The sequence below is a fragment of the Alligator sinensis genome, unplaced genomic scaffold, assembly GCF_000455745.1.
Source record: "Alligator sinensis unplaced genomic scaffold, ASM45574v1 scaffold280_1, whole genome shotgun sequence".
NCBI lineage: Eukaryota > Metazoa > Chordata > Crocodylia > Alligatoridae > Alligator > Alligator sinensis.
The window spans coordinates 4,836,304-4,854,485 of NW_005841835.1; the positions used below are offsets into that span (position 1 = coordinate 4,836,304).

The 18,182-nt window shown below is 43.2% G+C and overlaps 1 protein-coding gene across 1 annotated transcript in view; it reads left to right on the plus strand.

Moving 5' to 3' along the window:
* The first annotated feature begins 7,442 nt into the window (after window positions 1–7,442).
* MBIP (MAP3K12 binding inhibitory protein 1) overlaps window positions 7,443–18,182 on the plus strand; it is an 85,883-nt gene continuing 75,143 nt past the window's right edge. Inside the window, exon 1 of the mRNA XM_025201789.1 lies at window positions 7,443–7,659. Coding sequence (XP_025057574.1) covers window positions 7,443–7,659 — 217 coding nt within the window. The remainder of the gene's footprint in view (window positions 7,660–18,182) is intronic.

The window sequence follows — 18,182 nt, forward strand, 5'->3', positions numbered from 1 at the left end:
GGCCTGCCGACTTAAAGGCATCCAGTTCCTCCAAGTGACCCTGCACCATCTCAGGGTCTACACTTGGTAGTCTGGCGCCTTGCTGCTGCCTCTCTACAACCCCAGTGAGAGCCTTGTCTTGCCCCTCACTTAGGAACACAGAGGTAAAGAACTCGTTGAGGAGTTCAGCCTTGTCCCCCCTGTCCGTCACCAATTGCTTCTGCCCATTTAGTAGGGGTCCTATTCCTCCCTGGGCCTTCCTTTTACTCTTTATATATCTAAAGAACAATCTTTTGTTATCCTTTACTTGGGATGCCATCCTCAGCTCCATGGTAGGTTTGGGCCATCTAACTGCCTCCCTACATGTGCGAGCAGAGGAGGTATACTCCTCTTTGGTAATCTCTCCCCGTTTCCACTTTTTATATGCTCCCCTTTTAGTCCACAGGCTGCCCTGGATTTCTCTGGTCAGCCAAGGAAGCCCCCTTGCCCCTTTCCCTCTTTTTCCTCACATCGGGATCGTCTCCCTCTGTGCCCGAAGGATCATTTCCTTAAGGTACAGCCACCCTTCCTGGGCTCCCATCTCTTCAAAACTCCTACTCTGCAGTGTGTCCTTGACTAGTCACCTGAGCTCATTAAAATCAGCTTTCCTAAAGTCTAGCACTTTCACCCTACTAGTTACCTTACCCACTCGATGTCTTATGATGAATTCTATTATTTGGTGATCACTGTCCCCCAGGTGACTACCAATCTGTAGGTCATTTTCATCCGCAATGCATTTTCATCCTCAATGCATTTTCATTTCATTTGCATCCGCAATGCATTTTCCCCGTCCTGCTCTGGACTTTTTTTCTGTGGGCCTGCCTGTTTTTGAATGCTTGCATTCAGCGAGTTACCTTCCTCCTCCAGGCATGGATTATAAACATTTTTTTAGATGCGACCAAGTCCTTCCTTGACAGAAACCATTCCAGGCCTACATGTCTGGAGCTCCTGGAAGAAAGTAGCACTTAACAGAAACCCTGGGTATCCCTGGATATGGAATGTGAAGTGGACAAAAGGTAAACCCTGCTGTTGAAGGCTGGGAACTGCTGATGTATGCAAGTATCTGTGGAATACTTGAGTACTGTGGAGCACTGAACACCTAGGAGATAAGCACAGAGTGGTGAGATCAAACCACTCTGCAGATATGTGAGGGGCCACCAGTGGTGGCCACAGAACTTTCACATTTGCATGGCCACTTTTCTTGAACTGTTTGCTGGGCTGACTGCTATGCTGCCATGGCCAGGCATGAGGATGAAAGTAGGAGGCAGCTCTAAGATGCAAAGTCAAGGTCACATGCCAAAGGTCTACAGCTGGAATATCCAGGCAAAGGTCAAGAGTAAGGGATGGAGCCAGAAAGAAACCAGAGTCAAAACCCAGGAATCAGAAGTCAAAGGTCAAGAGAGCAGGACAAGAGCAAAAAAAGGCAAGGCAAGGCAAGGCAAGGCAATATGCACAAGTTAAGAGCTATTTGCAGGTTGGAAGCATGGTATGTTTTACAGCAGAGGTCAGCTGTCAGGGTGGTTTGTTTCTTAAACACAAAGGCTAAGCCAATAAGGCTGCATCAGCAGTAGCTTGCCAGAATTCAGCTGGGCCTGCTAGCTCATCAAGCTGTGGAGCCATTCTTCCAGGGCAGCCTGACATTAAGGCCATAAGCAAAGCACTACATGGTGCTGTGAGGCTGTATGAGGCCCTGAAAAAGCATTTCAGAGCATCCTTCTGATAGAGGCTTGGGAGGAGTGTACATCTGGACTTTTTACAGGGTACTGGTGTATGGTGGAAGAGCTGGCTAACACTGCACTCACAACGTGAAACAAAGATAGCAAAATGAGCTTTTGTTAAGGTGGACAAGTTCTGTAAAGTGCTTTAATGGAGAATGCAATAAACAGCAAAAAGCTACCATCAAAACATGAAGCAAGCACCAAAAACACAGAACAGTCAGTTCAAAACAGGACAGAGGCAAATGAGAAGAGTGCTCTGAACCAAACCTCCTACAGGCCCGTATCCTTGGAGGTTTACAAAGACAGAGTGCCCTACAGATGAGTTGTGCTACTCATGTGATACATGACAGTGAGTACAGGGGAGGTGGGTATAGGTTCTGGCTGCTGTTCTGATCATATTTCCAGGCTTACATTCCCTCTGCGGTTACATCATAAATGGAGATGTTTATCTCCTTGCCCCAGCGCTGGGCTGAATAACCCCCCTCAGCTCAAACAGTGAGGAGTTTGAACACCTCCCTCCTGATCCATGCATATCTTGGGACTTTGCAGGCATCTTTTTGTGACTGGAAGAGATTCTTGCAGGATTGTTCAGATGTGTGTGCTGGCACCAAGTTCAGAAAATGGCAGGCAACTTTTAAGGGGGAGTGGCCTTCTGTCAGTTTGAATTTCCACCAGTAGCATTCAAGTCTATGTACAGAAAGTTCCTATGAAAGAACGCGAGAGTGTCTCTGGGACTGCTAAGATTGCCAGAATGATGGGAATGTCCATGCATGCCATACAGCAGCAGGGGGCTTCTGCCACTTGGGGGAGGTGGTGTAACATCGTTAGCAGAAAGAACACACGTGGACCCATGCAAACTGTTCCCACCAAAACTCAAGTTGTCAGCAGAACACTGGTACTGTACACTGAACACTATAGACCAGACTTCAGGGCCCAAGAGGGATGGTCCTTGCTGACTGGACTGCTATTCAGTATTTCTTTTTATTTTCATCATTGTGTAGCCCTGTGCACACCATGCAAATCAGACATCAATTTCCTCATGGACTTTCCTGTGGTGCTCTAGTTGTGGTATCTTGGGGCCAGATTCAATAAGGACTTAATTCCTAAAAATTAATACTTAACTTTGAGGGGCTTAGTCTGAAAGAGAAATCTAAAACACTGAGGCCACATCTACATGAGGCACTGACTGCAGTTCTTACTGCACAGTCATTTAGTACTTGTATAACCAAGTACTAAATGACTGTGCAGTAACCAGCGTTACTGCACAGTAGCATCTCCGCATGGCTTTGCGATGATGTTGACTGCTGTACAGTAGTGTCACATCACGGTTTATGCCCTGTGGTGCTACTGTACAGTACTAACAAGCTACTGCGCAGTAGTAATGAGCTACCGTGCAGTACGCATCTTGTGTAGATGTGGCCTGAGTGAGGCATCTCAGTTCCCCATACAAGTGCACTAAGGGCAGTACAATGACCAGGGTACCTAATGGCTGCATACGTGGGCTACAAACAAATGTCATATTTGTTCTGAGAGAAACCATTTTATCCTTGGGACAAAGTGCTATTGTTCAGATGTCCATGTCTGTTGTCCTGGAACAAACCCTAAAAAGGTTCAGGGAATAAGAAGTGCTAACAGTTTGTCCCAGGGCACTGCAAAGTGTGTCTAAATGATTGTCTCAGGACTGCATCTTTGAATCAATGGTAGAAAAGCTTCAGTGCATTCAGCTGCTTGCTAAACCTTGACTAGAAAGGTGATGTGTGCGTACATGCCAATCGTGGGACTTTTCTGGTCTGGGACAAGCACAGGCACAACTGGACAAATGCAACATCTGTTCCCAGCCTTAGTATGCAGCTGTCTGGCATGAGGAATAGAAAACACCAAGTACATATAGAAGCGAGTCTAATCAGGCCCTTGCTCTGGAGAGTAGGCACTCAGAATTTGTCCATTCAGAATACGCAGTCTGGAATCCCCTCCCGAAGCTGTGTGTCTGTGCTCTTTCTTTCAGAGAACTAAGTAGAGATCATTGTTTTCTCTTAAAATGTGGTGGCAGGAGGAGATGGTGCTGCTACCACCATTTCTTTTTATGTAACTGCTAAGCGATTGCAGCATTTAGCCACAAAGTAAGAGACTTAGGTTCAATTCTTATCTCTGCCTGAGAAGATTAAAATCCATCTCTACTACCCAACAAGGGAATGACCTAACCACCAGGTTATTCCAGGAGTGTGTAGCAGAAATAAAATTCACTGGGGAAGAGAAAAGAATACTAAGAGACATCATGAATCCCTTGCCTAGCTGCTAAGGCTGAAAGTGGGGTGCCTGGGATTCTGTTCTTTACCCCACGGACTATTTATGCATCACACAGTAATTGAATAAACTATATATTTAAAAAAATACTGTCCTGATAGCTAGGAATGGAAGCCAGAGCTTATTCCTCCCAGGTGAATATCTTGAACACTAGGCTAAATTCATGTACCTATTCTGTGGCCCAGTTACTTTTGCACTCTTGCCTGGATGGTTTCAATAGGAGCAACACTGGGTCAGGGAGACAGTGAGCGAAAGAAGGTGCACAAATCTGTCTTAGTGGTTAGAGCACTTGGTTGAACAGAGCTAATTAGTTCAGGAATAGTGCCATGCTAACACAGCTACACTGCTCCCAGTTCTGTAAATTCAGTATCCCCACCTCTGTCCTAACCTACAATTGTCAGCTCCTGCCTCAATCACTTTTTTAAATTCTGCACCTTCTCATTTTCTATTGTAGTCTCCTCCTGCCTCTGTTCCCATGTCTTGGCACCTGCTCCTAACCCCCTTCATCCACTCCTCACTCCCTCTGAATTTAAGTTTGGCCACTTCCTCATTTTATGCTGCCTAGGTGCACAAGGAGCACTGACAATATAGAAAAGGCACATGCCCTACTCTTAAATCCAGTGCCTGGTGACACAATAAACACATCTCATAGAAGGGTGCTATAATTGCAGGGAAAGTCCTGCTCAGCCCCTGCAGATGGTGCATGCTTAGTTGCTCTCTGGGGATTGTCCAGGTACAGTCCACTCTGTACACTGGAGCTATCTGGGGAGGCAGTACACTCAGTACAGAAGAAATCTCTAGTAACAAAGGTGCAAACTGATATTTTTCAGAGGCTTATAACTTGATCTAATTTCTAGTTCCTATTTCAAACCATAAAGATTTTCGAGTTTCACAAGAAAACATCCAGAACATATTTTTAAAATGGGAAATAATGACATATTTTCTCTTGACCTTTTCTCAGAATCATTTTAGCTGAAACTTCCTTCCCAAAATAATTAGCACTGTATTCTTCATTAGACAGCAGCATAAGCAGGGACTGAATTACTGTGGAAAACAATAACTGTGGACAGTGAACCTTTGAACAAAAGAACGAGTAGATGGAAACATAAAATAAAAACAAAGGAGCAGAGGCTAGAAAAGGAGAAGAATAATAGAAAAATGTATTTGGGGAACAGCTAAAACTATTTTCATTTTTTAAATTTCTTTTTAAAAGAACAGAAATCCTGACACGTACACATAGATAGTGTGTTGAACTATCCCACAATGCCAGTTTTTGCTATGATAAATACATAGATTACCTTAATATTTGTAATACTTATTTCTTTATACTCACTATAGGAAATACTCTGAATAGTACAAATACTAAGATTATTATACCGTAAATACTTAAGCTATGAGGCTGTAAAGTGCACCTGCAGGAGTTGAACAGGTAAAAATGACAGCAGAATTTTGCCTACTATGTGTAGAAAGTAAGCAAACTTAAACAATAACTGGTGCTGTGAATTTCAACGCCTTGCATTTTTTGAGGTTGGAATCCACCCCCTCACTTATGAATAGGAATGCTGTTCATTTCCTGCATCAATTCACATCCTGCATCAAACCTTTTATTTTTCCATAATTATCTGAGTAACAAAACAACATAGACTCTTAAGGCTTCTCACACATTAAAACTCACTGAAATTTTGAGCACTGAAGCTCCCCTGCCCTCAATTAATGGTCAATTTTTTCATCATTTCTCATAAATGAAAGCTTTCTTTTTATCAAAGGCTGGGGATGGGGGGAGTACTATTTTAGTGAAAATCATGAATAACTTCCCCCTTTCAAAATGTCCACCATTTCCTATTGTTTTCAAGTATACCTAGACTACACGCTGTACTTAGCAAGAATGGCTACTATCTCCCTTCACCTATTGTTCACAGTGTTCTTTGCTACATCTTGACAGCGTAGACAGCACCATCTTCCCAGGGAGCACCTTGACTTTGCTCCCACTGGGAAACAGAGACTATTTTGCAGAAAAATTTGAAGTGGATCATTTTCTTTCCACTCCTTCCAGTTATCAAGAGTACTGTAAAACAAATAAAAGGAAAATTAATTCCAAATATTTATTTTCAAATATTACTTTTTGTACTCTGTCTATTCAATTGGGATGGGAAGGAAGGGATGAAAATAGGAAACTTAGGTGTGTGCTTACGTGCATGTGTGTTGGAATTTGGAAGGCAGAATTGAAAAAAAACAGTATGCAAAGAGAAATTCATGGGGTACAGATGTAGAGGCTCACTTTGTGCTTTGCAGTTACTTTGTGTTACTGAAGTAATACCAGGTAACTGTATCTCCAACTTCCTGTAATTAGCCTTCATGCTTTGCTCTGCAAGGACCCGAAGGACCAGATCCTACTTTACCTATTGGGTGTCTGTGATCCTATTCCATCCTTCTCAAGCCCCCAAAAAGCCGCTGAAAGAAGGCAGGTGACTACTTTGGCCTCCTCCCACTTCTTGGTAACTTAGTCTTCAGGCTAAGATGACAGTGGGAGCACCTACACAAGATGCTACATTGCCATAGCTCATTGCTATGGTGATGTAGCACTGGCAGGCATGAACAGTGATGCTGACGCTACTGTGCAGTAGCATGGGAAAAGACCCATGTGGTGTCTGGACTGCACAGTTATTTAGTACTTGCTTAAGCAAGTACTAAATGACTGTGCAGTAACAACTGTGCAGCCTGGCGCATGTGTAGACCATATTTACTTGAATATAAGACCACCCCCCAATAACTAGATTCTATTCTATTTGCTATAATTTTTTAGATATTTATTGGAGGTTTGCCTTGAAGTTGTTCCTTTCCCACTGCTATAGCAGTAATATAGATACACCCCACAAAAGAAGCCACGTGTTAATTAGCCCCCACTCATGACTTGAACCAGGTGTTCTTATCGCAAGTCCTAAGATCCTCCAAAAATGTATCTGCAAATGAGATACAAGGCAAACTAATCTGGCTGCACCTCATGGAGGGTGGAGCCACAGTAATCATATGCAACAGGCTGAGACAGGGGATGACAGAGAGATTCTGGGTGAATGGTTTAGGGCCCTTTTGGTAATGTTTACCAGACATTTAAGGCTCATAAAGAAACAGAAATCACTGTAACTGTAAAGGATAGGTAATTTGTGGGAGTGAAGAGGAAAATGAAATGTATTCAGTGTAGCGGCTCATGAAAAAGAGTCAATGGTGAAGGGGACTGCAATTAATGGGCACTACTATATGCCTTATTTGGGTGGGCTGCACTAACCTAGCCTTGTGGTAGGGTCCCATTAGCATTGAAAGCCTGCTGTGTGCCTTAAAAGCAGAGAAAGGGATCAACAGAGCATTGGAATGAAAGAAGTGGAGGGAGACCCAAAGCTCAAAACAATGGCAGTGGTGGCAAGTAAGCATGAGGTAGAAAAAAAGTTGAAGAGTGGAAAAGAAGATCTGGAAACAGATGCAGAGTGGATGAAGGTGGAAAAGAAAGGAAAAAAGAAGGTGACAGCGGGAGCAATGATGGAGGCAGCAATGATGAGAGTGATGTGGCTACAAGAAAGACAGGAGCAGAGGAGATCAGCAGACAGAGTGGGAGCAGCAGGACAAGGTACATTAGGTGAGAAGCAGAGGATGGCAGGAGCACAATGGGAGACCAGCCCACTGGGAGTGTCACAGTGGGCAAACATGTAAGAGGTACCAAAAGAAGCTGGTGAAGTGCAGAGGCTGTATATAAAGGCAACTTTAACCAGTGACAGGAGGCAGTAAGAATCGATAATGAACAGATGGGATTTCCTGGAGAACATACTGTCTGAGATTTTGAATATGCAGGCAGAGCATCTTATCAGACTGATACGTTCCTGAACTGAAAGCCTTGGGAATTCACTTACTGGGATGGAGAAGGGTATGAGAACTTTTGGATGAAATATGCAGAGAAAGGTTAGAGGGAGGAAATAAGAGGGATAACAGTTCATAGAAGGGGAAAAGTCAAGAGAAAGAATCATTATAGTTTGAATATACGTGGATTTACGAGAGGTAGAAAACAGAAAGATGGGTAGAAATGTACATCCACAGGTCATGTCAGTAGAGAAAGTAAGGGACAATTATGCTATCTGGACAAGGTCGTGGAGGGCATGAGTAGTATTACAAGCAGATGAGTGGAGTCCAGGTGGGGTGCTGAACCTTTCATCAGTGATCCAGCTTGGGATACACCAGGGTTTTATAATGTACCATGGGCAACCAAAACTGTGCAGCAAATGCGGAAAGGTGGGGCACCTGTCTGCACACTGTCCCCTCACAGCATGCTACAGATGTGAAGAGATGGGGCATAGAACAGCAGAGTGCCAGAAGTCCCTAAAATGCACTATTTTTAAGAGAGAGGGACACTTGTATTGCAGATGCCCCTAAGCCTTTGCAAATTATAGTCAGGACCCCTGAGAGACAATAAAACCAGGAGGAGGAGAACAGAGGAGAGGAGGGGTTGAACACTGAGGTAGAAATGATAGAAGAAACCCTGCAAGATGGTGGAACAGAAAAGGAAGGGGGTAAAGTTTCTGTGATTGAGGTAGCTCAGGAGGAGGTAGGATACTGAATGGAAGTGAAAGCAAGAACAGCAAACAGCTCAGAAATGAGGGTCGGGGTGGGGAAGAAAGAAGACACCCTACAGACAACAGAAGTAGAGATGGAGCAAGAGAAAGAACCAAAGAGACAGGCTGGGAAAAGATAGAAATGCAGGGGCTAAAGACCAAGAAGAAGAAACCTGATAATGAGGGAGGTGAATCAGAAGAAGAGCCAGAGAGCAGTTTCCTGCTGTTAATACCCAGAGTGGAGACGAGAAGGCGGGAAGTGGTAGGGAGGCAGAAATATGAAAGCCTTTCTAAGTGTGAAAGTGATTTGGCAGCTTGCAAAGGCTACATGTGAGGAAGGGGGAGGAGTCAACCACCCCAAACAGTAACACAAATAAACCTCAAAGGGACAGGTGCACTCATTTTAAAACAAGCATAAATGGTAGGCCTGTGTGAAGTGGCTAGTATTTGCTTCGGATTCGGCCGATTCAGGGGACAGTGATTTGATTCAGTGATTTGAATCACAGTTCTGAATCGATTCGGCTGAATCTGATTCGGAGATTCAGCTGCTGCCAAATCAGCCAAATCTCCAAATCATGCAGGCCCTGTCCCCTGTCCACTCAATGGCTACCTTGCCTGGCCCCAAATCCTGGCTCTTTGAAAAAAAAAGCCCCCACTCACTGGCTCCTGCCTGGCGGGGGGTGATTCCCGCTGCCTTCCACGGCATGGGGGGCTCTGCCATGAGCCCGCCCCTCCCTGACCACTGTCCCAGCCCCCCATGGTTATCCTGCCTGCCCCAGCTCCCGGCCCTTAAAAACAAAGAAACAAACCCTGGACTCACTGGCTCCTGCCTGGTGGGAGGGGAGCAATCCCTGCTGCCCCCCCACACTGCCCCGCACTGCATGGGGGGCTCTTCCATGAGCCCCCAGAATAGCTGAGACTGCTGCAGCTGCTGGTGAGTTGGGGTTTTTATTTTAGTTTTTTTTTAAAGGGCTGGGAGCTGGGGCAGGCAGGGCAGCCATGGGGGGCTGGGACAGCGGGCGGGGGTCGAGGGGCTCATAGCAGAGCTCCCCATGCAGCATGGGGCAGTGGGGGAAAGCAGAGATTGCCCCCCATACCGGGCACCACCCAGTGAGTAGGGGTTTTTTTTTTTTAACAACTAGGAGCTGGGGCTGGGCAGGGAAGCCATGGTGGGGGCATGCTGGGAGAACGGGCAGGGGATGGGGTCTGGCAGGGGTCCCCTGATTCAATTCAGATTTGGAGATTTGGCCACGGAACTGGGCTGAATGTTCTCCAAATTGAATCAGCACCCAAAGCTTCACACAGCCCTAATAAATGGCATTGACAATAGTTTCACTTAATGTCAGGAGTGTCTTAACAAGGAAAAGATGGGAATAGATTGAACCAGTGTTGAACCGTTTAAGAGCAAATATAATCCACTTATAAGAATGTGGTATACTAGATGAGAGGGATTATTAACACTTTGAGAAAAGGTGGAGATGGGGACCATCCCAGTGACCAGGGATAAATGAGAAGAAAGTGTCAGGGATAGCAGTATTATTTAAGAACCCAGAGCTGAGAGAAAAAAGGTAGAAGTCATCAGTGGCAGATTACAACAAATGATACTATCAGTCAGGGGAACAGACTTAGAAATTTCCAGTGTATATGTACCACCATAGAGAGAAGGAAGCAAAGCACTGCTTAAAAATCTAATGGTTTACATAGCCAGAAGGAGACTGCATAATAGCAGGAATTTTCAATTGTATAATTGAAGTGGGTGACAGAACAGGGGAAGGAGGAAATGGAGCTTTAGACAGCTCATCCAGACTGTTAACAAACATAATAAAAGAAGAGTCGCTAGAGATATGTGGGCAGGGGAGAAATTTTTCACTAAAACAGACCCCAGTGGAAAGAAACAATCAAAAATGGACTTTGTGCTTGTTTCAAAAGAAATAGGGATGAGGAAGAAAGAAACAATACATGTGGCTTTTAGTGATCACCAGATGATGAAGGTAGAAATGAATCTGGGTAAGAGCCCCCTGGGTGAGACTGTGGAAGTTAAATGTGCAGCTATTACAGGATGAAGAGATATGTCAAGTGTACATGAGACAGTATGATGGGTGGCAAACACTGAAGAAATATTTTGCGACTACCAGAGAATGGTGGATGATGGTGAAGAAACAGACTGGAGACTTCTTCAGGAAGGAAGGCTGAAGATGCATGGGGAAAACAACGAAAGATCTAAGAGAGCTGGAAAAAAAAATGCAGGAACTGCTAAAGGAAGCTGCAGAAGGAAGACACGTATGAGAAGAGCTAAAAGAAACAAGGCAAGAGTTAGAAACCTGGTTTAAAAGAAAGATGAGAGAGAAAATGTTCTTAACACAAGCACCCTGGGTGGGAGAAAACAGAGTGGCCCCAATACTTTCCGTCAGTGACAGCAGCAAAAGGAGAGCTTAAAGCAGCGTGGAAAGAAGGTGATGCCCGGTGTCAGAGCCTAGTGGTTGAGTGCCTCAGCACAGTGGAACTTTCTAGCACAAGGCACAGTGAGATTTTGTACGAGGGAATTTCTCGGCACGGTGGAGACCCCCGGCGTGGAAAGGTTCCCGCCGCTCATATGCAAATTCACACATTACTATTGGCCGGTTCTAAATTATTCCTACGTGGCGACTAGCAATTGGCTTGCTAGCCGTATAAAAGGTTGGAGCAGTTTCCGCCCAAGTTGGAGACTTGGTGGAAACCCAAGTCTGCGCCCATCTCGGAGTTAACGTGGCGGACTGATCAACCGGTGACGACTCCCCGTCACCGACTGACCCAGACGTACCCCCCGTGTTCTGCATGCTCATATCAAAGATATCTCGTCGAATAAGAGCTCCTCGGTTAAACTGTAACTGAAGTTTGAAGTTAACTTTCTTCCTACGCTGTACATCTTGACAGTGTAAGTAAATTGAACCAGTACGCGTTTGTGCCTAATTCTACTCCAGCGGTCGAAAGTACCCATCTGTACGTTCTAGGTTTGTGGCCACAACCCAGCCAACCCTTTCCCGGATCCCCCTTGGCCCCCACACCCGGGTGGAAGAGCAAGAGGAGGTGTTGGAAACAATGAGAAGATTTTACGAAGAGCTATACCAGAGGAAGGAAACAGACAGGAAGAAGATGTAAGAATTCTTGTGTAGTAGGCTTACCTTTCAGAGCTTGGTTTGAGTCCCAGGCTTGAGAGCCTGCTGTTTTGATTAGTGGACCCCATCCACCAATCAGGAGGCAGCAGGAGAAATAAAGTCATGCCCCTTTCCTGAGGAGAGGGGGGAGAAGAGCTCCCCTGGACCTGATTGAAGACTGTAAACTGTCAGGTTGGGAAGACTTCAGGGACAGAGCCCTAGAGTGTATAAAAGGAGTTGTATGCCCAGCATGAGGGGCAGATGTGGCAAGGGACTCAAGAAGAGAGGAGCCAAGAAAAGCTGGGGAGCTCTCCCTCAGCAGGCAATAGGCCCAAGGCTCCTGAAACTGCCACTGGAGGAGCAGCCTTGGAAGCATTGCGAGACTGCTCGGGCTGTTGATGGCACACGGGGACAGTGCCCTGGGAGTGGTGTGACACCGCTCAGGCCTATTACGGTGCATGGTTCGGTGCACAGAGCCCAGGCTTTGGGAGCTGCAAGTGGAGGCTCAAGCCTGCAACCCCAGAGGGCCAATAGGCCACCGTGTGCAGGGCGGCTCACAAGGGAGCAGAGCCAGGGAGACACGGAGGCTGTTTGGCTTAGCCACCCAGCGTAAGGACAGATGGCCAGAGCCTAAAGGGCCCAGCCTGTGCTAAAAGAGTCCTCAGTGCCAAGCCAGGGCACGGGGAAATAGTAGTGCTGCAGCGTGAGGCCCAGCACCCAGGAGCCAGCAGCAGTGATGCAGCAGCTAAAAGGAGCTGAGCCCTCGGTGCCCAGAGTGCGGCACAGGGTGGAGAGGAGCCCAGCAATGTGGGAGAGGCCTGGAGAGGCGTTCCAGCAGAGGAGACCCCATTAAGCTGTGCCCTGACCACCGTCACCTGAGGGAGCGTGAGTCATTGGGCCCTTGGGTCCCACAGGGGAAAGACATTTGGAGCGGGCAACCCCAGAGAAGGGGCTAGGTGAGCAGTCCCCCACCTAGCCAAGACCCTAAAGGGAAGGGCCCCTGGTGCTCCCTGGACATCCCCCAAGGGACCCCATTAGAAGGAGGACTATCTCTTGCCATGGGTCAGGGACTATATTAAGGAATAGGTGTTATTAAGATTGTTCCTGTTTGTGCCTTATATGTTGTAACTGAAATGTTGTATTGTGATGTTGTATTGATGTGCTGAAATTGTTTTATTGTGATGGGTAAACAGTGTTATTTAGGGTTTGACCTTGGTGATTGGTTAATGTTCACTGCATAAATATATGTATATGATATTTAGTTTTATGATAATGTATATAGTTAAGAACTTTGGGCTTGGGCTAACTCTATAGAGGAAAGAGGGATCTGCTCAAAATTCTGGCAATCCTCTCATAGCACCCCCTCCTGCCTACCCATCCCATCCAATTGAGAATAGGGCACACCCTTGGGTGTACCTGGGTTACACTTGGAAGAGATTGAAGAGAAAGTAGCAGAGGAGGAAGTGAAGAAGATGGAGGAAAGGATAAGCCTCAAGGAAGTGGAGTAGTGTTTAAAAACCTTTAAAAGAGGGAAGTCACCAGGAGCAGATAGACTGCCTATGGAATTTTATGAGAAGTTTTGGGCACGGGTAGAGAAAGATGCAGTGGAAGTGTCTGAGGAAATAGCAGAAACAGGAGAGGCCAGGAAATATTTTACAAGAGGCACTGTGATCTTGCTCTTCAAGAAAGGGGAGAAGGAACTCTTGAAAAACTGGGGTGCCTGTACACATACCAAGATGCTGCTTTGATGCACTTTAATTACAGTGCATCAGAGCAGACTCAATCAATCAAGTCTTCTGGGGTGTGCTAATTAGCATGCTTCAACAGCTTCTGCATCTCATGTGTTCAGTGTCCCCACAATTCAGAATGGCATTCAATGAGCTTTAGTTAAGCACCCCCACCACCATTTTGAAATGCAGGATGGTGAATATATGAGATACTGTGGGCACTTTTAATTAGAGCAGCTCTCAGAGCCACTCTAATTAAAGCACTTCCCCACTCCCTAGAACACATGTAAAGATCCCCCAGGAGACCTATTATGCTCCTTAATATGGACTATAAGTTAGTGGCCAAGACGCTGGCTTTCAAGATGAAGAAAAACCTCTACGAAGACCAAATATGCATAGTACCAGGTAGAAGGATCTCCAAAGCAATCAGAGTGATCAGAGATGCACTGTCCCACATCCAAGAGAAGAAATCAAACACAGTTAAAGTAAACCTAGATTTAGAAAAAGCATATGACAGAGTGGATCATGATTACATATGAGAGATGCTAGGAAAAATGGAGTTCCCAGAGAAATGTATATGTTGGATAAGGCTTTGTATAGAGAAGCAGAGAGTCAAGTTCAAATTAATGGGCACCTAAGCAGGGTCTTTAATATCCATACAAGAGTGAAAGAAGGGTGCCTGTACTATTTGTGTGCAGCATGGAACCATTAGCACAAACCATAAGAAAAGACAAGGTCATGAGTAAAGATACCAGGAGGGGTGAGGTAAAATGTGTACTATACATGGATAATATAAATGTAGTAGTTAGAGAGAGGTTTTCAAAGGAAAGGGTGCTAAAGCATACATCAGAGTATGGAGAAGCGATGGAGGCTAAACTAAATAGACAAAAAGCACCATAATGGGAATGGGGAACTGGAGGAACTTGGAAAATTGGGCCTTCAAATGAGAGAGAGAAAAATCAGTGTGCTAGGGATACCAATGGATGCTGAAGGAAAAGGTAATACAGAATGGGAAAAGGTGACAGCAAGTCTACAGTAAATACTTTGGTTATGGTCTGGAAGGACACTGTCCTCTGCCAGAAAAGTGGCAGCATTTCAGGCTGTGCTACTGCTGGTTATTCTATCTATGGAAATTGTATTCCCACTGACGTGGTGACGGATAGAAAAAGTATAGAAGGAAATATGTGTGTTCTTATGGAATGCCAAAAGAGAGAGGTTGGCTAGAGCTGAACCGGTTCCAATCACTTATACCAGTTTATGTGCAATACCTAGCCCAGGTATATACTGATAGACAAGGAAACAATGAGTTGCTATAGTCAACATGACCAGCAGAAGTTTCAGCATAGCAGCAGCCTAACCAGCACAGCAAAGAACTATAAAGGATAGAGTTAAAGGAAGTAGCTGTGTAGATGTTCCTAGGGAGTTCTTCCTATATCATAATGGGCAGCATAGGAGAAAGCAAAAAGATGCTTATTTGAAAATGTAACAATTAAATGATGTAGTCTGCTGTGACTGGAGACTGGAGAAATGTTGTAAGTTTTAAAACTACAGAATAGCTGAGCATCTGAAAGCATCTCATATGCAATAAATCAGAATAATTTATTAGCTAGATTGCTGAATTATCATTTGGTTCTGTAAGTAAGCTATCACCTTGTTAGTTATCAGACAAATAAAGATAGTATCATGAGAATTTCATTTAAAATAATACAGTTTTCTGATTTATTCTGCCAGCTATGTTAGTTTTCTGATGTTTTTTGGTCTGGGTCCTTCTATCGATCACTGTAGTTTAATACATCACTTATAGTCTTAATTTTTTCATAAGAAAATTAAAGGGCAAAAAAGGCAAAAATAATGGGGCAAAAAACTGGTAAGGAATTCTTCACTATGGACTTGATACAGGAAACCTTTACCATCAAGTACAGGGAGTGAGGGTTACTGATTTAAATGAGACCATAGACAGCAGCAACCACTGGACAATTCATGCTAGTGAACTCTGGGGTAAGAGTTTACATATTTGAATGTTTAGCACTCAGTCCCCATGTTCAGATTGTATCACAGATCACAAAAAAGACAGAGTTTTGTTACCTGGTCTGGCCCTTTGCACCATTTACTATATACCCAGTGGGCCAGAAATGATCTGAAATTGATCATGAGAAAAATTCTCTTGTAGGAAGATATGTCAAGCTATGGATCTACTTCAGTATGGAGGGTCTGTTGGAAGTCAGGATGTCAGAGCACTAGTTTGCTATGCCTGTGCTCCACTGGTAATGGGTCACTAAGGATTCTAAATCCCTGGTACAAGATAGAGCTTTTAGGAAGCAGAGCTCAGACACAGGAGAAAAATCAATCCCAAACTTCCCTCTCCCTCTGTCTCCCCCCATTATAGAACAAGTTCAAGAGCTGATTTTCTAAGTTATGCTTTTCAAATACAGTTCAAACATATTTGAAAGGATTCCAACCCTAAATCTAAATTTACCCTGCCTAAGGCAAATTTAGAAAAGAGAAGATGGAAAGTCAAAATGAGAATTTTATCTGAAGTCTATTATTGCAAGATTTACTTGATAAAAATATATAATTGATGGATACAGTGGAAGTACTGTTGTGGCAAGAGCATCTTCCTCCATAGTTCCAGCCTTCCTGACTTGTCTTTCTGTACCTTTGTTTCACCACTTCTCCATTTTTGATCAAATTTAATTTTCAATTACTTTCCCTGCTTTTCTATGTTTAATTCCTTTCTCGTGTGACTGGTCTTAACAGCTAAATGCTATGTTGATTGCCTGTAATATGAGTTTAGTTCTCTTTTAGTTACACAAATCTTACATCGGTTTAGCTCTACTGACTTTAATAGGATTACTTCAGATTATTAAAATAAGACCATATGAAAAAAAGAACCAGGCCTTATTCTCCAGCATTTGTTCTTGTAATTTGTTTTATAAATTGTTTTTGTTATAACAGTTGCATTAATCTGTAACAGGCATAATCCTGTAACAAATGCTTCATTTAAAGCTCTCTGCATTATAGGTTTATAAAACTGTATTATAAGGTGATGGCCTGTGCTGGCAGAACAAATTGTCACTATGAAAATATCTTCCACCTAGCGGATTTCTGGAAAACTACCATTGCTGTGGATTTCTCTTGGAACCTGAACTTGCAGTTTTATCTACAGCATCACATACAGTGTGCTCTTAATTAATGAATGTTTGAAGCTGGCAGGTAAATTGTAAATATTAATTTAGCACTCTTATAGCTTCTGGATTTATCAAAACACTAATGCTAATTTTGTCACACTTTATACTAAACTCTCCTGTGATTTTTAATGGTGAACTGATTTCATTCCAGTTTTTCTTTTACATATTAAAAAGATATTATAGATTGGAATAACTAATATCATCATAACTATTTTGGTAAAAGCTCTCTATGTTAATTTATACTTAAAAATTATTTGCCATCAAAATTTTACATCATAGATGCTCATAGCATATTGTGGTCTAATGGAATCACAAAGATATATATCTGAGTATATTTTCTGCTACATATTAAACCCACTAGTTAGTTTAATGCAAAGTTGCTTAAGAATAGCTGAATAATGCAATATTATGCTGGTTAACTTTAAAATCCCATGTAGTGGAAGTGACTAGAAAGCAATTGAAAAGATGCCTGGACTGCAAATAATTTGTTTTAGTATGCTGTTTTTCCCATTGTGATTTCCATATAACCGTTTTGGTTCAGATAATTTAATGGAGCTGTGCCCATTGATACCAACTGATGATCTGTCCACTGATCCTTTCTGAGAAATTTTTAGGGAACATGAATACTAAGAAATTATTTTTAACCTCAAATAGACAGAAGTGAGTTTTGGTAATATACAGTTACTCTTATATACCATTCATATTGAGTACCAGGGGCATGTATTCATTGAAAAAGGGTTCTGATGAGTTGCACTGAGTGAAAAAGGTTTTATAGAAATCTCCCTTGCTAGCCATAGGCAAAATCTTCTTAACTATAAGCCAAAAGTCATGAATTCATAATGATAAACTTTTCCAAAACCTAATACTGGTAGAAAACCTAGTATTCCTAAGGTTTTCTGTAAGAACCCCTTCTATTTTTCTGCAATATTTGGTTCACTGAGAACCTGGAAATGAAGCTGATGATTAACAGAAGAAAAACTCACTTCACTGATATTTTTTAAATATCTAGGACAAGTGAAATTCAAAATGTAAAATTAAAAAACACCAACAATATAAACAGTGGCAAGCATCATGGATTTCTGAAATGCTTTATTATTAAGTGGTTGCTAGTAACATAACTAAAAAAATTATGCATTTGTCCTTACTACTTTGTTCTGTGTGCAGTTACTGCCATCCATGTACAGGGATGCAAAATGGTCATGTTGAGTTAGTGGCATTTCACATCCACTTTACACACATGAAAAGGACAAACAGAATGTAAAGCTATAGAAAAAACAGACGTGATTTTTGAGTTAACAGCATTTCTATAGACAAATGCTTATCCAATAAAATGACTTATGTAATTAATTTGCTATAGTTCTCATTCCAATTAAATACAGAAATGTTAATCTTTTAATATTGAAAATAATTGAACAGGTATTGGTAGCACAATTCTGAGGTATCTAGAGACTTATGTGTGTGTCTGATGCAAGGCCTAATTATGCACTACAGCAGTAAT